General features: G+C 44.0%; 1 protein-coding gene across 1 annotated transcript; it reads right to left on the bottom strand.

Moving 5' to 3' along the window:
* Positions 1–653: 653 nt before the first annotated feature.
* LOC311244003 (leucine-rich repeat neuronal protein 1) lies at positions 654–24161 on the bottom strand (the record flags this gene model as incomplete). The annotated part of the gene is made up of 13 exons (XM_084333412.1): positions 654–1184; positions 2228–2386; positions 4172–4338; positions 4814–4943; positions 6237–6663; positions 15406–15528; positions 18064–18186; positions 19355–19422; positions 21582–21756; positions 22871–23055; positions 23407–23508; positions 23856–24001; positions 24137–24161. 13 exons carry the CDS (start codon positions 24159–24161, stop codon positions 654–656), a joined length of 2361 nt encoding a protein of 786 aa, XP_084189538.1.
* Between the last annotated feature and the right edge of the window lie 416 nt (positions 24162–24577).

A 24577-nucleotide genomic window follows, 5' to 3' on the forward strand; every position in this document is an offset into this window, starting at 1 on the left:
CCCATTGCAGACATACAGTAGAGTTCAACCTCCTTCAACTCTTCCTGCCGGGGATCCAAACGGAGCGAAAACGTCGTCTCTCACCCTCAGGACAGATTGTCGTCATGCGGGGGGACGCACTGGAAACAGGCCCCAAAGTGACCTATTCATTTGAGAAGCACAATCCCATTCGTCCCCCTCTCTAAATGTGTCTGTCTCTCTGTCTTTCTGTCTGTCTTCGCTCACCTGTCCATCTCTCCGTGCGTCACTCCGTGCGTCCACACATCTCCCGCTGTCCCTCTGAAGCCTTGTCTCTAAAAGTTGTGACGTTGAAGCTTCTATTTAAAACCCTGTTTTTACTCCCTAAAACTACGTCTCTGTTGCTAAGCGATATCACAGTCACATTATATCAGGAAGCGTTGGGAGCTCACTACTAGGACAGACTAGGACAACTCATTGTAGATAAACGACTCTGTGTCTGTCCCTCCTTCTGTTTGTCTGTCCTCTCCTGTCCTCCGTGGACACGTGTCCATCTTTCCATCCGTCTATTTGTTTAGTTATCTCTCTCTCCATCCTAACCACCTATCATCCATCCATTTGTCCACCCACCCATCCTTCCATTCTTTTCTTTCATGACCCCCCCCCCCCCTCCCTCCCTCCATCCACCCCTCCCACTACCACATGTATGTCTTGGAGGTGTCTATCTGACTCTCCCCCTGCTCCTCTCTCCCCTCCCCTCCTCCGCCCTCCTTCTCCTTCTCCGTCTCGCTCTCCCACAGGGTGATGAGGGGTGGGTAGAGCTCGTTGAGGGGTATGGAGGTGGCGTGCTGCATGTACTTCTTCAGCGAGTGGCCACACGACTTGTGTTTCACCCTGCGGCCCATATAGAACACCAGCAGGGCCATGATGGAGATGGCAAACATGGAGCCCATGACAGCGGCCAGGGCCACGCCGCTCTGCCGGGACACCACCATCTCCACGGAGAAACTGGCCTCCTTGGTGGTGACGTTCAGACAGGAGGTGCGGAACGGGGAGGAGGGAGGAGTGGAGGAGTTAGCGGGAGAGGAGGAGGGAGGAGAGGAGGAGTTAGCAGGAGAGGAGACGGGGGGAGAGGAGAGAGGCGAGGAAGAGACGGTGAGGCAGACATGGTACTCTGTTTCCGGGAGGAGGTGGGTCAAGTTGTACTCCTGGACATCAACAGGTACCTGAGAGAGAGATACGCATGTATTTGATACTGTATGGTGCATGTTACAGTCATGGGCGGAGTTTATGGGGGTGCAGGGGGTGCATTGCACCCCCTGGTGGCCGGGGGTGAAATTGCCTTTTTTTTTTTTTTTTTTTTTTTTATCAAGATTATTTTTATTTTAATAAAATTATAATAATTGTGAGAAACAAATCTGAATTCTATTATGTTTTGTTTTACAATACATTCATTTTATAGTAGTAATCATGTCACATTATAAGGCGAACCTTCTGTAGTGTGGCAGTGAAAGGGTTAACGGCAACGCGCGGCCAGCAGCAGCAGCAGCAGCGCGATACAAAGCCACTTATTCTGAGATGATAATTAATGTATCTGGATAACCAATGCACGAATTTTGTCGAGGCAGGTAGCGTTATTTCGGGAAAATTGATATCTATAGCCTGGTATATTTTTCGTCCACGAAAAATGGAGGCTGTAATAATTATTATTGCTCGAGAGTCTCTATAATAATAATTAGAGCCTAAGTCAGTTAAAAATGATCCCCCGTAGTGCTGTGTGTGTGAGTGTGTGTGTGTGCTGCTGTACTACCTAAATAAAATAAAAAATTAGGGGTTAGGGCATTGTAAAAACGCTAAAATAATAAAATAAAGGTCAAAAAAAATCGCGCGCGCCCGCTGTGCGTGCGCGCGGGTACAGTTCGCCAAGCAGTCGCACCCCCTGGCGTCAAGTTCAAACTCCGCCTATGGTTACAGTCTCAGTATAACCATGTTCATTCAATCACTCATTAGCCACTCTGCCCCTAGTGGCGGCTCACGTGCAATGCACTTTGTTTATCTTCACAGTCCTTGTTTTAATATGTTTAAATTCTGAATGATCAAATGTTCTCAATTAACATAATTATAAAATACACTGACTGACTGGTTGATTGATTGATTGATTGATTGATTGATTGGTTGACAGATTGACTGACTGTCTGACTGACTGATTGATAGATTAATTGCTTGATTGACTGATTGATTAATTGATTGACAGACTGACAGTAGCTACCTTGGCTGTGTAGCTGATCTGGTGGTTATCTATATGAACGGTAGCGCTGGTCCATCTGGGCAGAGGTAAGGGGAGGTCCTGGTGGTTCTGACCCACAGACCAAGCTCCTTCACTGGGATACAGCCTCCACTCTAACACCACTGACTGGGCGTGGACCACCTTCATGACGATGACAATAAGCACAGTCATTAATGTTGTTGTTGTTGTTGTTGTTGTTGTTGTTGTTGTTGTTGTTGGTGTGTAACGACATGACAGAAGGAACTACTTTCAAAAAGCGTTCAAAAATGTTCTGCTGAAATATGCGCCTAACAATATACCCAACAATATGTCTAACAATATGTCTAACAATATGTCCAACAATATGTCTTGCAATATACCTAACAATATACCTAACAATATGTCTAACAATATGTCTAACAATATATCCAACAATATACCTAACAATATGCCTAACAATATACCTAACAATATACCTTGCCTAACAATATACCTAACAATATACATAACAATATACCTAACAATATGTCTAACAATATACCTAACAAATATGTCTAACAATATACCTAACAATATGTCTAACAATATACCTAACAAATATGTCTAACAATATACCTAACAATATACCTAACAATATATCCAACAATATGTCTAACAATATACCTAACAATATACCGAACAATATGTCTAACAATATGTCTAACAGTATACCTAACAATATGCCTAACAATATACCTAACAATATGTCTAACAATATGTCTAACAGTATACCTAACAATATGCCTAACAATATGCCTAACAATATACCTAACAATATACCTAACAATATGCCTAACAATATACCTTGCCTAACCCTAACCCTAACAATATACCTAACAATATACCTAACAATATACCTAACAATATGTCTAACAATATACCTAACAATATGTCTAACAATATGTCTAACAGTATACCTAACAAATATGTCTAACAATATACCTAACAATATGACTAACAATATACTGAACAACATACCTAACAATATACCTGACAATATGTCTAACAATATACCTAACAAATATGTCTAACAATATACCTAACAATATGACTAACAATATGCCCAACAATATACCTGACAATATGTCTAACAATATGTCTAACAGTATACCTAACAATATGCCTAACAATATACCTAACAATATGTCTAACAATATACCTAACAATATGTCTAACAATATGTCTAACAGTATACCTAACAAATATGTCTAACAATATGCCTAACAATATACCTAACAATATGCCTAACAATATACCTAACAATATACCTAACAATATGCCTAACAATATACCTAACAATATACCTAACAATATACCTAACAATATGTCTAACAATATGTCTAACAATATGTCTAACAGTATACCTAACAAATATGTCTAACAATATACCTAACAATATGACTAACAATATACTGAACAATATACCTAACAATATACCTGACAATATGTCTAACAATATACCTAACAATATGACTAACAATATACTGAACAATATGCCCAACAATATACCTGACAATATGTCTAACAATATACCTAACAAATATGTCTAACAATATACCTAACAATATAACTAACAATATATCCAACAATATGTCTAACAATATACCTGACAATATGTCTAACAATATACCTAACAATATATCCAACAATATGTCTTACATTATGTCTAACAATATACCTCACAATATACCTAACAATATGTTTAACAATATATCTAACAATATGCCAAACAATATATCTAACAATATGCAACTGGTACAGTGCTACAAAACTATTCCAACCCCCCCCCCTCTCTCTCTCTCTCTCTCTCTCTCTCTCTCTCTCTCTCTCTCTCTCTCTCTCTCTCTCTCTCATTGTTCCAGTCTCCCTACTCTGTCTAATAAGGCAGATATTTAATTAATAGTGTACCTTAGCCAAGACCACCAGGGAGCCTGTGGTGCTGGAGTTGGCCGACCCAGGCTCCTCTCGACTGGGCTTTACTCCCTGGCCAGGCCACGGCCCATGGAAGTCTACATACACTGAGACACTCCGGGTGTCTGCTCCCTCCACATTCCATGCCACACATGTATATAGTCCTAGAGAGAGAGAGAAAGAGAGAGAGAGAGAGAGAGACAGACAGACAGACAGAGAGACAAAAAGAGATATAGAGAGAGACAGAGGGAGAGAGAGAGACAGGGATAGACAGACAGCAGACAGAGAAAGACAAAGATAGAGAGGGACAGACACAGTGAGAGAGAGACAGGGAGAGAGAAAGACAGAGGGAGAGAGGGAGACAGAAAAAAACAGACAGACAGAGAGAGACAAAGAGAGAGAGACAGACACAGTGAGAGACAGAGAGAGACAGACAAAGAGAGAGAGGGAGACAGACAGACAGAGGGATTCAATATATGTTTCTTTTTACAGTGTACAGAACAAATATAGATTGTTCTTTTTACAGTGTACATATATTGTTATTTATTTCAGTGTATAGATTTAATAGATTATTTCTTATTTATTTACAGTGTATAGATTAAATATATGTTTTAGTTTTTTTTTACAGTGTAAACAGACCTGCATCGGCAGGTTCCACATGTTCAATGACCAATGCTCCAGGATCAGACACACGATGATTCTTCAGCTTCCTGATTAGGCCATGGCCCTGCTCCGACATGATTGGCGCAGCCACAGCCTCAGAGGTCACCTGACAAAGAGATAAAAGAAAGGATAGTTTGACTGGATCCCTATTAGCTTTTCATTCAACACCTCTGCCCTCAGATCAAATGGATACTCTGTGACGTTTAACACTTTGAGTGCCAGCAGGGGGCGCCAGAAATAGCGCTTGAGTGCCAGCGCTGTAGTCAATGGGAGGGCGAGCACATTTGCTAACGCCTAAACTATATCTTAAATTATGCCTATGTGTCCAATACGCCCGTCGCTTATCAATGACTTGTTTGCAGTCAACATTGTCGAAACGGATTGTTTTTTAATCGTTACATTTCCATTTTATACCATTTTGAAAAACGCTCGTTTTTTTAAACTTCCAAAAAATTTATAAAAAAGAGAGATAATTAATATACAACATGGAAACGAGATAAAGAACATGTTTGAGGGGCTGCTGGAGTCAGCTGGACTAACGTTACTACATCTCGACCACCGCAGACTTTGGTGAGTGCAATGTGTTCACTGAAACTCAAGTTGATCAACGGATTTTGACTGTACGAAATCTGCCAGGGAATCTCATAATACTAATCAAACAATATAAATATAGTCCTTTCATGCACAATTGATATCCTAACTATTCTAACGTTGCAATGCTTTGATTGATATCTTAAACAACGTTGCAAGATGGTTATAATGAAACGCTCCGGCGACATCAAGGCTGTTCCTTCAACCGGCGCACTTCTTATTATATCGACTCGGGACAACATTTGTTTGTGTCAGATTTGTGTTTGTATCTAGACCACATTGCTTAGCAGAGTTCGGTGATGTGAATGGAAACTGTCAAGTTGATCAACCGATTTTGAGTATCTGGGGCATGGGACTCGGGAGCAATCTTTTTTTTTAATTTTTTTTTTAAATAACTAAATAGTTACTTTTCACAGTAACTCATTTCTTTTGGGTGTAAGTAACTAGTACAGTAACGAAGTTACTTTGAAATGAAGTAACTAGTAAAGTAACTGAGTTACTATTTTTCAGTAACTAGCACAACACTGATCATAGTCCAGCATGAGGACACAGCAGGAGCTGGGGCAGGAGAAGCAGGAGGAACAGGAGCAGCATGGAGACACAACGCAACCTGGTGTTTGATGAGGGACTGACATGAGCACAGATGGACACAGCAAGTGAAAGTGAACGATGTTTGGATGAAAAGAAAATAGAAACATTTATAATTTAGACCTAAATATGCTATTAAGCCAATACAACACACACACACACACACACACACACACACACACACACACACACACACACACACACACACACACACACACACCTTGTCTCCCGTGGGCGTCACCCAATAAAACTGAGGGGCGGGATCAGCGTTGGCCCAACACTCCAGTGTGATTGGCTGCCCGGTGCTGACGTTCATCACAGGTGGGAAAGCGTGTGGGGAGATATGAGGGAGGCAGCTGTTCACATTGGCGCCTCCCCCGCCGCCCCCCCAGCCAATGGAAACCACTTCCCGGAGCTCCTGGCCAATGAGATGCGGCGGGGAGGAGCAGAGGGTGATGCCGGGCTCCAGCAGCCTCAGGTCCGATTGGTTGCCGAGGTGGGGGCCCCAGGTTGCTAGGCAGTCACAGCGGAGGGGGTTGAAGTGGAGAGAGAGCTCCTCCAGGGAGGAGAGGGAGGAGAGGAGGTCCCTGGAGAGAAGGCTCAACTGGTTGTTGTGGAGCAATAAGGTACGCAAGGAACCAAGCTCACTGGAATGACAAGAATGTTAGAGTCTTTTTAATAAGAGTCAATCAGTTAGAGTCCCTTTAACCTGTTAGCCATATTTTCAGAAAATCGCCTAAAAGTGCATACCCAAGTAAATGGAAGATTGCTCCACTTCTACAAGGTCCATTTGCATGTACTTGGTATTTAGAGACATCTATGGACCCCAGGAAATGTATTCCCAGTGTCAGAAATATTGTGTGTGTTACTATGCTTGAGTAAATCGTAATGAACCAAAGGAGAATATAAATTATACCCGTGAGATATAAACACGACATTCACGTCAATATTTGCAAGAAGAAAATGGTTAGCCTGCGCTTGTCTGCAGCTGGTGTGAGCTGGGTAGTGTAGTTTTATGAAATTTAGACGTCCATCGAAAGCCCTGGGTCTCCTCTTTCTTAGGAATACAACGATTTCATGACAGCTTCCTGTCCTTGCATTAAATCATCCGATATCCGATTCAAGATTTTTATAAACTTATATTTCACTAATAACACTTAAATCATTGCTAAACAAACGTAGTGCTGAAAATATACACTTTGACTGCTGATTTGATAGGGTTAGGGTCTTTACTCTTGGCTACATTTGAAAAAGAAACACAACATCACTTAATACGGACTGTATTGATATATTGACGTGAAATAAATCTCGGCCCGGGCTTAAGAGGTTAATAAGAGTCAATATGTTAGAATCCCTTTAATGAGAGTCAATCTATTAGAGTCTGTTTAATGAGAGTCAATCTATTATAGTCAATCTGTCCCTTTAATGAGAGTCAATCTGATAGAGTCCCTTTAATGAGAGTCAATATGTTAGAGTCCCTTTAATGAGAGTCAATCTGTTAGAGTCAATCTGTTAGAATCCCTTTAATGAGAGTCAATCTGATAGAGTCCCTTTAATGAGAGTCAATCTGTTAGAGTCAATCTGTTAGAATCCCTTTAATGAGAGTCAATCTGATAGAGTCCCTTTAATGAGAGTCAATCTGTTAGAGTCCCTTTAATGAGAGTCAATCTGTTAGAGTCAATCTGTGGAAGATATTCAAGGTAGAGGAGGCACTTCCTGTCTACACAGTTACAGCCAAAGTGTTCCCACAGCTACCGCACCATTAGAGACAAACTCAGAAAACTCCACTTGTTTTCTACCCAGAAGACATCACTACTTCTTCCTCATTTGATTTATTGAAAATGTTATGAACAGATTACAGAATGGGTACAATACAGTACGGCTCAATACACACAATTGTTAAGGGGATGCAGACCAGAGAAATACTTTCGTCTTGTTTACATCAGGGTCCCCCATTTTCAATTCATAATGACATTTATGACATACACGCCATACAGATATATATCATGACAATTATGACATACATGACATACAGATATACAGTACTGTTACATTTATGACATACAAGATATACAAATATACAGTACTGTTTAACACTTTCTGCGTCAATCACAAGTATACTCGTTATTGGCCGCCAGCGGTTAACCGTCAATAACGAGTATACTATTATTATTTTCTTTTTTTCTATCTTAATATTCTATACACTCTCACGAACCTCGGTGTTATCATTGGAACTTATTCTGAGACCCCGAGGGTGCAATGCCGGCCGAATCCTGCTAGGTGGCAGTATCGCCTACCCTTTGAAACCTTATTTCAGAATGTGTGTTACATTTTATATGGTCCAGGCGGAGAATTTGGACCCAGGCACCGCTTCATCCGAGCACCTTGGGACACATCCAGCACACTTGATGCATATTTTGTGCCATTTCATGTCAGGGACCCGATGGACATCAATACTGGAAATCGCAATCAGACTATTGGAATATTCTTTTTGCAATACCTCCTATCAAAGGTAAGGACTATATGACATCAATCCTACTTTGATCCTACAATGATTTCACATCGATCGCAACGATCAACGTATGTAGTATTCAAAACGTATTGCTGACGATCAGAGCATCACAAAACGACCCCCCCCCCTTTGATGCCTTCATGATGAAACATAATACCTATTATATACCTTTGATTTGGAAATAATATCGGATCCAGGCGAGCAACGCGAAAGACTTTTGCAAAATGCCCATAGCGCTCCATAACTCAGCTTCCAGGAATTAACCCGGATCACTCTGAAACTATACAATATTCACCACAGGATAACACGCGAACGTATACATGCATTTTTTTTAAACATTTTACATATTGGACTACAAATAGTGTCTGTCAAATGAGCCAGACTATTTTCTCCATAGCTATAATATAGAATATAGATATAGCTCTGCAAACATTGTGACGCATCGTGAAAATAGGCAATAGAAATCTGGCGCTAGAGAGCAGAGATGGGGCGTAGCTATGGCGGTGAATGAGTTAACAGAGATCCTAAAAGAAAATATATACATTCGAGGGGAAACAAACTGTACGATAGGAGGGGGTTGGGGGGGGACATTTACGGGGGCCAGCTTCGAATTGCAGCCTCCCGTAGGTGCTCTTTGAGGGCGGTTTTGAAGGTGGGTAGGGAATCACATTATTTTATGGCTGTGGGTAGGGCGTTCCACATTGTTGTGGAATACTTGCGAAACGTTTTTAGTCCCTTGTTTGAGCCAAATCTGGGTTGAACATGATTTGTGGAACTCCCTCTGGTGTTGTGGTCGTGGAATTCACTGACCTTTGGGAAGTATTTCGACATGTACGTGGTGGCTGGATCACTGACTTTTCTGCATTACTGCCAGTTAGTGGAACAATTATGTGATGAGGAATACAATACTTCATAACTCTAGGGATAGATACTAATAATAATGCATGCATTTCTATAGTGCTTTTCCTTGTACGATACAAAGCACTTAATATGGAATAATGGAATTACTATGTTTCAGTATGGACGGCCCCAGTGGGAATCAAGCCCCTAACCCTGGGAGTGCTCAGAGGAACAAGCTCTACTCACTCTGTTACACAGGACAAACCAACTATTAGATAACTTTTAATAAGAGTCATAATTATTAGATTCAATTTAATTCTACAACAGTCAGTCAGGCAGGCTTTTTAAACACCCATAGCAATTTTCTTTCTGTTTATGTCTTTTTTGTTTTTGTTTTTGTTTTCTGTTGTCTATTCTGTTGTTTTAGCTAATTTTAATGTTTTTTCCTCTCTTCACATGTTTTAATTCTTGTATTTTCACTGATGTTTTAAAATGTTGTGAAGCACTCTGTGCACCCGTGCTGAAGGGCGCTATAAAAATAAAGTTTTACTTACTTACTTACTTACTTAGGCCATGTCCAGACGAAACCGATTTCGGTCGTATCAGTCAAAGTATTTTATTGTATGCACCTTTCATCCACACGGAACGTAAGGTTATGTATATAACCAAGTTCTATGAATTATGGTGACGCTCAGCGTCATTCTGCACGCACTTCACTTCGTGCACGAGCACTGAATAAAAAATTACACAATGTACCTTTACATCCCAACATTCGTCTGGCCACACCCCTATCCGCTTACCTTCATAAGCAGGTGTGTGGTCACCTACTCGCCTCCTTCCCAAACTTTCACCACAAGGCGAGATCAAGGGCCGCAGCGGCGTCCTGACGCTGAGCGTCACCATAATTCATAGAACTTGGTTATATACATAACCTTACGTTCTATTTCATTATGGCTGCCGCTCAGCGTCATTCTGCACAAGAGGAGCTGAGCGGGAGCCAAAGCTCGACAAATGTACCCCGCTGAGGCCCCCCACAACCATCAGACTGGGGAGGACCGAGCCCCCCGACCCTCCCTAATGGAGGGATACCCTCCCTATTGGAAGACGGGAGGGAGACGGATCCGACCGTGCGAAGAGGAACTCAAGCAACTCAACGCACAGGGTGAGCAAACCGTGGCTTGACCACCCCACAACTACGCACACGCACAACCCGCATGCCACCAGGAAACGAACGGAAGGAACAACCCCCGTTACTGCCCCCAAAATCACGGGGTCAAGAGCAAACTCAACCCCGTGGCAAGGCCGTAGCAGCGGAGCGCGAAGGAAGACCCAGACCCACCGAAGGGACTGGATCCCCTGGAAAAAGGGGGCCCGGAGAGGACAATGACGCCAGGCATCAAGACCCCACCAGGCGGTCACTTAGTGACACCGCCCCCCACATCGCCAGCGTATTCGGATAGGGCCCGTCCAAGAGCGGGCCCTTTCCCCCCAATAGTACACCGCCTGGCACACTGACCCTGCAACACAGGCAGTCAGCATGGCCGTAAAGCACTCAAAAAAGGTTAACCAACGGAAGCAGGCAGCGCACCGGGGAAACCAGGCAGCAGGCTGTAGACCTGAGCCTGGAGCACTGCGGACAAGACAGGCGCCAAAGGAGTCAACTGAAAACAGCCCCCCCGGCGGAAGGGGCGTATGCTGGTGTTGTTGAGCACCATGACAAAGCCTCCATCAAAAAAAACCCACCCAGAGGGGTCGAGGCAGAGAAGGCTGACACGATTGGCAGACGTCATGAACGTGCAGGGGCACACTCAACCGGGTAACCCGGGAGTTGACTCTGCTCCAACACACCAGGGAATCAACCACCCTCTCGGTACACAGACGGTGGTTGTTCCTATAACCCCTCAAGAAAAAACTCCAAAACACACCTGCGGGTATACACCAGCTATACCGCAGCACAAGTGTTTCAGTTTCCAAAAAAGGGTTATCCCAGGCCTGCGGTTTCAATGAAACATTACTTCGGACCGGGCCCGGCGGCTCGGGAAGCACACAGGGTTACCAGAGGTCCAGAAGACCACCCCAACAGCCCCCTCTTCGCCATGCGTGAGAGAGGAGCGAAAGAAAGGAGAACCAGCCCCTTATAATAGTGCCAGGTACAAAGTGTACCCAACAAAGGGTCTCCATAACGCCTAACCCCGTGACACCCGGGCCGACCCGGCATTTTTCCCCCTGAAAAAAGCCCAAGTCCCTCAGGGTACCAGAACAGCAGATCTGCATCCCCGGCGGACAACGGGTTAACTGACCTGGACCAGCGTGACCAGAACCAGTCCCGTGCCCTAACCACGGCGACATGCCTACTCCAGGAGAAGGGGCAGATATGCGTGTTGATCTAAAACATGAAAAGAGGGCGCCACCCAGACGGTCCTGTTTACACCGTGCTCGGTGGCCCACCCCAAGGGTGTGAGACCCCTCTATCTATGTTCTGATCTATTCCGTTAACATCCCCCAGATATGAACGAGAATCCGTCGAGACCCAGTAACAGGCTCTCGGAAGAGGAAAAAATCCCCCATCCCAGTTGCTTTATAAAAACGCTGTTTTAATAACAAGTAACCAAGGCGTACTAGCCACCCACATGATTCTTAACAGAAACACCCCGAGCCAGCACTATGTAAGCGTCGGGACCCAAAAACATATCAATGGACAGTCTAACAGACCCCACATTGATCCTTCAAGGCGCCTGGGAGAACGACAAGAAGGTTGTCGTGCTTCACATTCTCCACACTTTTTTTTATTAAAAAAGAAAGAAACACCGACTGACATGAATCCCACGTGACGCAGCCGAGGGTAAAAATTGTTTACATTTTTATATCCCGTCATCCCTACCACAGAGGAGAGACGGAACTCCTCAGAGAGACTTCCCACGTGAGCCATAGATTGAAAAGTCACGGTAACATTGAGTCATGTGACCAACCGACTCAAGTTACGCATATATCGAGCGTAGTAGAACAGTAAGTTCCTACGCTCTGCCCCGACAACTTGACAACAACAGACCCTACATACGGGTCTAAACTCACGGAAGTCATCGTCCAATAGCAATGTGCCTAGTGACGTGTGCTATGACGGGGGGAAACCCAAGACTCAAACGCCTGTGATGGGTGCAGAGTCTGGGAAACCCCCCCCCCCTCCCTGCCAAGCTGCCTAACAGCTTGGCCCTGACTGAACGAAAAAGAGAGGCCAATAAACTTCCTGACCAATCAGAAGAGGGAAGGAGGGGTTTATCCGGCACCCCCTCACAAGCCCAACCCTTGCATACGACAACAACAATAGCCATATGATACCTTTAGTAGCAATGCCAATGAATAGCACAAGCTAATACAATGCACGCTAACCACAGACACATCTGTGAACAGGGTTTATAGCAAGACCAAGTTGTGTGTGTGTGTGAATCGTACACCCGCATCCATGTTGTAACACAGAAAAACATTGATAGAGAGAGAGAGCGCGGCTGAGCCGCGGTACGTTTTCATACGAGCATTACTGCAAACCCAACACAATAGTGTTGCAGCTCAATATCACTGTGTAAGCAACAGAGCACACAACTAACCTCTACCTTTATGTGGAGATTCAGGTCGAGGCAGGAAAAAAAACCTTTTTCAACCGAGTGTAGGCTGCAGGCCTTGCTTAAAGGGGAACTCCACTTTTTTTGGAAATTAGCTTATTTAACATCTTCCCTGGAGTTAGACAAGAAGATGCATACCTTTTTTGTCTCTGTGCGTGCATTTTAGCTTTGGGAATAGACGCTCCGTTAGCATAGCTTAGCTTCATCACTGGAAGTGAGGCAGGACAGTAGCCTTACAGTGCCTTACAGTGTATTGCAAGGTCTGACATTGACCAAACTTGATATGCATGACCTTGGTGGGCTCTAGGTCAACTCCTGAAAAGGGGGTCAATGTCAGACCTTGCAATCAAAAGTTAGGGGGCTAATAACCCTTGCCATAATTTCAGTGCGCCCCCTAACTTTTGATTGCAAGGTCTGACATTGACCCCCTTTTCAGGAGTTGACCTAGAGCCCACCAAGGTCATGCATATCAAGTTTGGTCAATGTCAGACCTTGCAATACACTGTAAGGAATCTTGCCAGCTGCGAGATGTTAGAAACGGCAGCTAGAGATTGTGTTCCGGTGATAAATGACTGGTCGCTCCAATATGCCAACCGCCTCGCCGATTTCCCTTGGGGAACCGGCTTCCGTAACGGCTCCCACACCACCTCCGGACAAAGGACCGCCGCCATCGGCCTATCAAGCCGTGGCACGCCCTCCTTCATGCCGTTTACCAAACCCGCCACCCGCGTGACTTGCACGTAGGCGGGAGTAAGGCCCATGATGTGGGAGACCACCTGGCCCTGACGGACATAGGCCGCCATTGAGGGGAAAAATGGGTAGACAACGTCCACCCCTCTCACCGGGCGACGTTGCCATAGATGACCTATGAGATCATCAGGGACAGGAACAGGCAGTGGCTGCGGCAGCGGCACGCCGTTTGCGACTGCCGCCGCCGCCATGAGCTCGGGGAACAAAGCATGCAGTTCCCCCTGCATACTTTCCTCCTCCGAGCCCGCGTCCCTCACATACAGCAGACTACTGGTCAAGGAGCCACATTCTGATGTGGCTGATAGTAGGGCATCCCGCCGCCGAGTCGGAGGTTCTAACCCAACATCTGCGGGCGGGGAACCCCAAGGAGACATCTCACCCCCCTCCAGTGTTACCTGGACAGGCAGGGGACACGTCTCCACCGGGCCTTCAAACAAGAACCCGTCCGCCTCTATCATGTAGTCCTCTGTCTCCATCGGGCATGTAGAGACCGACGCATCCTCATCTGGCTCCAGCAACTCACCAAAACCAGGCCATTCGCGTCTGCAAGCCACCATCTTGCGACGGGAGCGAGCTGACGCAAAAAGTTTGCGTCTCAAATCCCCCGCAACCAAAGGAGCCGGCCGCCCAACAGCGGACGACTCCCCGGAAGCAGAGGAACCAGAGCCGGAACCAGGCCATCGCACAGGAGACGGCACTGGTGCACCAGCTCCTTGGAGAGGCAAACTACCCATCGGACGCCTACCGGGCGTGGCTGCCGACCACGAGAGAGGCCTCAACCCCGCTCCAAGACGCACGACAGAGGCGGCAATGGAGAACCGCTGGTGAAGAGTGGCGTTGCGAGCGCGACCCTCCGAAGTAGACATTATGACTTAGCTTTTTTCTTTCGAAATATATGAGAGAAGAAAAAAGCAAGAAAAAATTTAAACACGTCTCAACTTTCTTCAGCTAACAACCTCGTCAAGTGTGGGATCTACCGATGGCACTTCCTTGTGGTGAAAGTGAAGAAGGAGGCGAGTAGGTGACCACACACCTGCTTATGAAGGTAAGCGGATAGGGGTGTGGCCAGACGAATGTTGGGATGTAAAGGTACATTGTGGAATTTTTTATTCAGTGCTCGTGCACAAAGTGAAGTGCGTGCAGAATGACGCTGAGCGGCAGCCATAATGAAATAGAACTGGGTTCTGGGAGCCTGAAAACTCTATTTTCTGAGACCGGGTCCCAGAGTGGGAAAATCTCAAGACGCCCCCCTTTACAAGCCTATACGCGCATTTTCCTGAACCGATGACGCGATAGCCCACCTCTACCTTAACCCGCATGTGCAAACTCAGCCAACATCACAACAATGGCATCGTACAGAGTAGTTGCGTTCGTGTTACAGAAGCTATTGAGCTTGATCAGGCTTTTACAGCTAAATGTACTGCGCCTGTACTACCACCGTCGACAACAGATTGACATCTCCCTTAATCCACAGTCAAACAGGTAGACAGACAGACAGACAGACAGACAGACAGACAGACAGACATACAGACAGACAGACAGACAGACAGACAGACAGACAGACAGACAGACAGACAGACAGGCAGACAGACAGACAGACAGACAGACAGACAGACAGACAGACAGACAGACAGACAGACAGACAGACAGACAGACAGACAGACAGTTACCTGAAGGCCTGGGGGTCTATATAAGACAGCCTGGGGTTGTTGTAGATCTCTAGTTTAACCATCTCAGGAAGGTTCTGGAAAGCTCCTCTCTCCACCGCCAACAACTCATCCATGTTGTTCAGACTGAAAGATTGATTGATTGATTAATTTGTTAATTTAATTGTTAATTGTTAACTGTGTTAATTGATTCATTCATTCAGTCATTCATTCAGTCATTGATTAAATACATTGATCCCATGACATTTTTCCCCTCCGCTTCACCTCTTTTGTATCAATAATATCTACTTATTATTATTAAGTGACTAAAAATTATTTCCTTTTTATTCTGGTCTAAAGAGTTCCATCTCTTCCTTGTCAAAGTATGTAATCGGTGAGTTCTGTTGTTCTGCACTTGAAGACGTATGCCAAAACAAGTGTGAATTCGCAATAGTTGTGAATTCGCAATAGTTGTGACCATGTACGTGCATGCATTCACATGCACGTGCACACACACACACACACACACACACACACACACACACACACACACACACACACACACACACACACACACACACACACACACACACACACACACACACACACACACACACACACACACACACACACACACACACACACACACACACACACACACACACACACACAAAATGGGATGTGGCTATGTGTGTGTGCATGTGTCCTTGCCCCGGGATAAGGCTTTCCACAAGGTTTGGTCATGTTATGTGAATCCATTTAGTAGGTTAGTCAGACGCAATGTGCTGGTCAGTGATCCTGGTCAGAATAACGGGGCAGACTACAATATATTTGCATTTGTAAGCCACGCTAGAAATCTGGGGAGCATCATTGTTTCTCCATAGTGCTCCATTATACTTTTATACATTATACCTTTAGTCAGGGGAGTGCCATGGTTTCTCCAAAGAGCTCCATTATACTTTTAGTCAGGGGAGTGTTGGTTTCTCCATAGCACAGCAGCTCATGCAGGTAGGGGGCACATATTGCTGATTGTCTCAAACACGGTATGTTTATAAACAAGAAGCTGTCTATTGGCATGAACAGTTAATCAGCTGTCCTTTGGGTCAAGAACAGTTAATCAGCTGTCCTTTGGGTCATGAACAATTAATCAGTTGTCCTTTGGGTCATGAACAGTTAATCAGCTGTCATTTGGGTCATGAACAGTTAATCAGCTGTTCTTTGGGTCATGGCACTTTTAAGAGTTTTTAATGACATCTTTTTAGCTACTGATTCCAGTGACTGTGTTGTCCTGGTCCTTTTAGACTTGTCGGCCACTTTTGACACGGTGGACCATGATATTTTAATTGCTCGCCTTGAACAGTGGGTGGGCATCAGTGGCATAGCCCTTGAATGGTTCAAGTCCTACCTGGCGGATCGAACTTTCTGTGTTAGGCTTGAGGGCTCTGTGTCCTCTACTGCCTCCCTATTGTATGGTGTCCCCCAGGGCTCGATACTAGTTGGCGCTGTCCTTTTTTCTATTTATTTATTGCCCCTTGGTTCCATCCTCAGAAGGCACGGCATCCCTTTTCACTGCTACGCTGATGACAGCCAGATTTATATGCCACTAAAGAAGTCTGGCTCCTTTTCTATAGAGCTGCTAACCATATGTCTCAACGACATTAAGTCCTGGATGGCCTTGAATTTTTAAAATTGTAATGATAAAAAGATGGAGGTCATTGTATTTGGTGGCCCCTCTGTGACCCCACTACTAGATCTGGGTTTGCTGGCACAACATGTCAAACCGATCGTGAAGAACCTAGGTTTTTGAAAAGTCAAGCTTCTTCCAGTTGAGGCAGCTGGCCAAAATTAAGCCCATCCTACAGGCGCAGCATTTTGAAGCAGTAATCCACGCATTTGTGACTACTAGGCTGGATTACTGCAATGCACTTTATATAGGGGTGAGTGGATCCTCGGTTGCTCGCCTTCAGATGGTGCAGAACGCCGCTGCGCGTCTTTTAACTGGCACTCGTAAACATGAGCACATTTCACCGATTCTATCCTCACTCCACTGGCTCCCTGTGCATTTTAGCTCTTAACACATTGAGTGCCAGCAGGGGGCGCACGATTTATCGCTTGAATGCCAGCCTTTTGGGACTGATTTTCCGATATTTCATGATTTTCGCTGAGCTATTTCTATATTCTATATTATGGCTATGTGTCTAATACGCCCGTCGCTTATCAATGACTTGCTTGCAGTCAACATGTACGAAACGGATTGTTTTTTCATCGGTACATTTCCGTTTTATACCGTTTTGAAAAACGGACGTTTTTGGAAATTTCTAGAAAAAAATAAAGATTCCGTGATAATAGCTCTTTAGTGGAATACACACAAGACAACACATTGTTATTTTCCGGCTGATTTATGAATAGTTTTCAAATAAATGCTAGATTATCGATAGTATATGTGTACTAATGCACGCTAGAGAAGCGGGCTGAAAAATCTATCGTATACAGCACTTTGTCCCCCTGTGGCTGTTAAAGCGCTTTATAAATAAAGTTGGATTGGATTGGATTGGATGACCAGCTGTTAGGAATGAGAGGAGTAGGAGGGGTTTCTCCACTTAATTTTTTCATTTTCCTTATTATGTTCACTGAAAAGGTTATAGTGCACTATAAGGTCAGGGAGTGTTATTCTGAACCAACCTGAGTTCCTCTAGGTGTAGAAGGTTCTGGAAGTCTCCTTGTTGGACCTTGGCGATGGGGTTCCTGTTCATATCTAGGAACTTCAAGTTGGGCAGCACACTCAGCGCCTCGCGGGGGATCGACCTACAAGTACCACAGGAATAACTTTCACATAAACCTGAAAACACCACTAAAACAATTTTGTTTAATGTTATGATCTAAGGTGTTTATATTACTCATCTAAGGTAAAAAGACATGTATGCTAGGTTTATTGCCATTGCCCTTAACCAAGGTACTGTCATTACAACTGGAGCTGGTCCCCGGGCACTGCACTGTGTTAGGACTGTTAGGATGGGTCAAATGCAGAGGATTTTTTTATAAAAGAGGATTAATAAAGTAAAATAAGGTCTAATAAAGTAAAATCTAAGGTGTTTATATTACTAATCTAAGGTAGTTATATTACTAATCTAAGGTAGTTATATTACTTTTCTTTTTCCACAATGTTTTTTTCTTGTAATTATTTTATTTTCTTCATTAACATTACAACATCCACATTCACACACATACACACACATATATATATATATATATACACACACACAAATAGAGTCTTATAATTTCCTTTCAAGTAACGCTCATACTTCCATTTTTCATGACCTACATATATGGTTCCCAGAGTTGAACAAAGTCTGTTTGCTTGACTCGTTCGACATCTGCTGCGTGTGCCAATGCATTGGTGCCAATGGCCATTTTGGATAAACATACCTATACATACCATTAGAAAGACATGTGTAAAACACTCATTTTCTGTGGTATTGTTATCAACTTTGGACCTGTACTATATAAGACTTCAGACTATGGCCCCATTGTGTTTTCCAGCGAATACCTCTCAGCTGGAACCTGTAAGAGGCATCTGTTTGCAAAATAATTCAGACGTAAGTAAAATAATTATAATAATAATAATGTTATTTCAGTGTGTTCAAACCTCTGTAACTCTATTACAGTATATTCTTCCTGTTGTGGAAGAAAATTCTTTCCTTTCAAAAGAGGCCAAACTCATGCATGTGCTATAAACGGTTCAAGAATAGCTTTCAAATTACTTTGGGTATGCAATAGACAGGCGTTTTATGCAAAATTTGCAGGACTGTTAAGACTAATCTAAGGTAGTTATATTATTATTCTAAGATAGTTAAATGACTAATCTAAGGTATTAATATCACTAACCTGATGTGGTTATATTACTAATCTAAGGTAGTTATATTATTATTCTAAAATAGTTATATTACTAATCTAAGTTATTAATATCACTAACCTGAGGTGGTTATCGTAGAAAGACAGACTCTCCAGGTAGTCCAGCCCTTCAAACGCTCCAGCAGGGACCTACAAGGAGACAACAACCCTCAACTGATGGAGAATAGTAGGTGCACTTTATACTGAAAATCTGATTATGTAGTATGTATGGAGCTCATAACATAAAAATAGAATTTTCTGTAATAAAAATATACCCGTTTCCATCTCGTTATCTGTGTTTTCCCAAATTCATATTTGGATTTCGGGCTCATCCCTATCCCCTAGTCCCATGTCAGCCAGGACCATTAAACAGTGTCATACCTCTCCTAGTCCCATGTCAGCCAGGACCATTAAACAGTGTCATACCTCTCCTAGTCCCATGTCAGCTAGGACCATTAACACTTTGAGTGCCAGGGGCGGCTACGTGGCGTAGTGGGCAAGGCGCTCGCCACAAATGCGGAGACGCTGGGCTCGCCTGTTCGAGCCCAGCGCTCCACATTGCTTTCAGTTTAGCTGGTCGTTCATACTAATACACATTGGCCGTATTAGGGGGTGGGAAACTGATGGGTGGGGATCGGGCGTTGTGGACAGCGACTCCTACAGGTCGGTTGGTGCGCCTGCGCAGTAGAATCAGGAAGTGTCGGGGGCAGCGTGAGCCTCCCACGTGTTACTCCTCGCCACTGAGAGATCGAGCTGCGCAGGTGAAAAGATGCGACTGCTGTTACCTCAAGTACCGGAGGGGACTTGTGCTATGTATGACTTAGTCCACATTGCAGCCGGCTTGTGGGAGGCAAGAAACAGCGTTCGTGACAGGGGAGGGTTGAATTGGATGATACGAAATTGGGATGGGAGAAAATATAGAAAAAGTGGATAAAAAAAAACACTTTGAGTGCCAGCAGGGCGGCGCACGATTTAGCACTTGAGTGCCAGCGCTGTAGTCAATGGGAGGGCGAGCACATTTGCAAACGCATAAACTATATCTTAAATTATGTGTCTAATATGCCCGTCGCTTATCAATGACTTGTTTGCAGTCAACATTGTCGAAACGGATTGTTTTTTTTAATCGGTACATTTCCGTTTGATACCATTTTGAAAAACGTTCGTTTTTGGAAACTTCCAGAAAAAAGGTGATTCTGCAGGAATCGCGCTTTAGTGGAATACACAAAACATGTTGTCATTTTTCGGCCTATTTATGAATCGTTTTCAAATAGACGCTAGATTATCGATAGTATATGTGTACTTATGCATGCTAGAGAAGCGGGCTGAAAAATCGATTATCTTATTTCCTGATCAGCACACACACACACACGCACACACACATACGAGACACGCTGAGATATAGGTGAAAAAACTCTGATTATCCCAAGACTGGTAAAATAGATTCCTTACCTCAGATCAGATGTTCTCCAAAAAGATTATTCCAATTCCTGATCGCAATTCCAAATATCGATCGCGTTTATTGATCCAACGCTGGGTACTGGAAACACATATTCCACGCTGTTCTGCGGCTCGGCAATGAATGGGATCGTCTCCAGTTACATGCCTGTGTAACGGGGAAGCCCGTGAGTCTATCCACAGTCACAGAAACAGGGGTGTTGACAAGTGACTGTGGCATTACGGGCTGGTAAGTTAAACTCACTTCCTCATAACAGGGTTAACAGACGCATAGGTACGGTACATAGCAGTGAATTCACTTCTTAGTGCAGCGGCCTGTGTCGTCGCCCGCGGTGCGGGAGCTCCCCTGTTCGACTCCCCCTCGGGACATTAACATTTAACATCAACACAACGCAGACCAATATGATCCGTCACACCTGACAAGTAAAATGTGGATTCTTTTTTTCAGTCCAATCCAATGGGTGCAATACCACCCGGAGAGACGATAGGAGGCGGTATCTTCCTTGTTCGGGCTCAGATAGATCCCTAATGGTAACGTGAGGCTAAAATGAATGGAAATAGATAATAAAAAAAATAACGATTAAATAACGAGATTTCTCATTTTTGGCACTCAACGCATGGCATGATCTAACGAGTTTCTCGTGGCTGGCACTCAAAGTGTTAAACAGTGTCATACCTCTCCTAGGCCCATGTCAGCTAGGACCATTAAACTGTCATACCTCTCCTAGGTCCTTGCCAGATAGGACCATTAAACAGTGTCATACCTCTCCTAGTCCCATGTCAGCTAGGACCATTAAACAGTGGCATACCTCTCCTAGTCCCATGTCAGCTAGGACCATTAAACAGTGGCATACCTCTCCTATGCCCATGCCAGCCAGCACCAGGCTGTGTAGTCTGGACAGGGGCAAGAAGTTCCTCTCCTCCAGGCCCAGGATGGGATTCTCTCCTATCATCAGTATCTCCAGGGAGGGAAGGGAGTCAAACCAGTGGCTGTCTATGGCCACCAGGCGGTTGGAGTTTAGATGGAGTCTAGAAGAAACGAGAAGAGAAGACAGTAGAACACATTTGAGTAGATGGCCACCAGGCAGCTGGAGTTTAGATGGAGTCTAGGAGAATAAAACCTACAAATGTTTAGATTAGTGAGACCAGAGAAATCTTTATTATATTATATTATATCTTATACAATGGCATGCAAATTTCTTGATTCCGATTGGCTGAAACAGTCAAGTTAGACGTTGTTATTTCATATAACACACTCCACGTGACCCCAGATCCCTCCCACAACCGAATTACTTAATTTTTTCTGTCTGAATGAATCCGCCATAGATAGACAAATGGAAGTATGAATAGCCTTTGAACGAATCCTCCAAAAAAGATACAGTCAACTGGAATATGTTAGTTTTTTTTAAGACCATTGATTGATTGATTGAAAATTGTATTAACAGATTGCAGAATGGGTACAATACAGTACGGCTCAATACACAATTGTTAAGGGGATGCAGACCAGAGAAAGACTTTCGTCTTGTTTACATCAGGGGGGGGGGGGGGGGGGGGGGGTTGGGTAGGCGGGGTGGGGTAACTGTACATTGGATTATCGACAAAACCTTACTTGGTCCCAAGAAGAGGGTCTCGTGTATTATTGGGTTAGGACATTTACTGTACATTGGAGGGGGTTGGGTTAAGACATTTACAGGGGCCAGTTTCGAATTGCAGTCTCCCGTAGGTGCTCTTTGAGAGTGGTTTTGAAAGTGGGTAGTGATTCACATTCCTTTACAGCTGTGGATAGGGCGTTCCACATTGATGTGGCATAATTGCGAAACGTGTTTAGTCCCTTGTTTGAGCCAAATCTGGGTTTAACATGGTTTGTGGAGCTCCCTCTGGTGTCTACTAGTGGATCTACTATTGGATCTACTTTATCTGTGGATGGTTTTGTGAATAAATCTCCATTATGCTTCAATTACTGTGTGTTTATTGTATAGCAATAAGGTTGGGTGAATTGGGCCATTGGATAAAAGCATTACATCACTTGAAGTCGTGTGTTATACTCATTAGATCACGCCTAGGGGGGTCTAACGACCACCCCTAGGCGTGATCTAATGAGTATAACACACTCCTGTGCGTTATGTAATGCTTAAATATTTACCTCAGTAGATTAGTCAGACCAGAGAAAGCTTTAGGTCCTATAGAGGAGATGTGGTTGTGGTTGATGTAAAGCTCCTCCAGGCTCGAGAGGTTCCTCAGGCTGAAGTCTTCCAGCTCCTCAACCAAGTTCTCCTCCAGGTAGAGAGTCACCAACTGATTGAGAGAACCCAGACCCATAGACTCCACCTGGAGAGAGAAGAGAGAGAGAGAGAGAGAGAGAGAGAGAGAGAGAGAGAGAGAGAGAGAGAGAGAGAGAGAGAGAGAGAGAGAGAGAGAGTGAGCGAGAGTGAGAGTGAGAGTGAGAGTGAGAGAGAGAGAGAGAGAGCATACATAGACAATAAATAGGTGAGTCCTGAATTTCCCCAAGGGGATCAATAAAGGTATATCTTACCTGCATAAGTGTGTGTGTGTGTGTGTGTGTGTGTGTGTGTGTGTGTGTGTGTGTGTGTGTGTGTGTGTGTGTGTGTGTGTGTGTGTGTGTGTGTGTGTGTGTGTGTGTGTGTGTGTGTGTAGGTGTGTGTGTGTGTGTATGTGTACCAGAGTGAAGTGGTTCTGTGACAGGTCCAGTTCTGTCAGGTTGGTCAGACTCTGGAGCTCAGTAGTGATGGAGGAGATATTATTACTCTGTAGGAGTAGAACCTGAGAACATAGAGAGGATGACGTTAATCAATCTATCTATCTATCTATCTATCTATCTATCTATCTATCTATCTATCTATCTATCTATCTATCTATCTATCTATAGTATCTATCTATAGTATCTATCTATAGTATCTATCTATAGTATCTATCTATAGTATCTATATATAGTATCTATCTATCTATCTATCTATCTATCTATCTATCTATCTATCTATCTATCTATCTATCTATCTATCTATCTATCTATCTATCTATCTATCTATCTATCTATCTATCTATCTATCTATCTATCTATCTATCCATCTATCTATCTATCTATCTATCTATCTATCTATCTATCTTACCTGTGTGTCAATAGATATATTCCATGGGACTCTGTGCAGATGCAGCTCGTTGCAGTCTACAGTTCTGGCCTGGTGATAGACAGACTGAGGCGTGTACCAGGGCCGTGTCTCACACACACACTGAGCTGGACACAGCGCTGCACCACCTAGAAGTAGATAAGGAAAAAGGAATGAATGAATGATCATTACATTTATATAGCTCTTTTCTAGACACTCAAAGCGCTTTACAATGTACATAGGGTGGAAATTGCCTTATTCACCACCACTGTGTAGCACCCAACCTTGGGCTATGCAGGTCTGTCTCATGGCTGCCATACACTGGCACCAGACACACAACACACATACACTGACTGAAAGGCTCAGGAGACAGGGTTTGATATCAGCCAATGAACGAGATGGATGATCAGGTGGCCTTGATGTCAGAGACTTGATTCGTCCAGGAACACCAGGGAACCCCCTCCTCTTTATGATAGACACCTTGCGTTCTTTAACCCTTTCACTGCCGCATGACAGAAGGTTAACCCTTTACTATCACACAACCGACGGTCGGTTTAACGTCTCATCTGAAGGACACCACTCACAATTGTATGGTGTCCCCCGTCACTGTAACAGGGGCATTGTTACTGTCAGTAAATGTCCAACACCCCCCACCCCCTCCTAATAGAAAGTCTCCTCCCCACCGCATGTATATATTCTCTCCCCACCGTATGTATATTTCTCTT

Source organism: Notolepis coatsorum (assembly GCF_963971535.1).
Source record: "Notolepis coatsorum genome assembly, chromosome: 17".
Classification (NCBI taxonomy): domain Eukaryota; kingdom Metazoa; phylum Chordata; class Actinopteri; order Aulopiformes; family Paralepididae; genus Notolepis; species Notolepis coatsorum.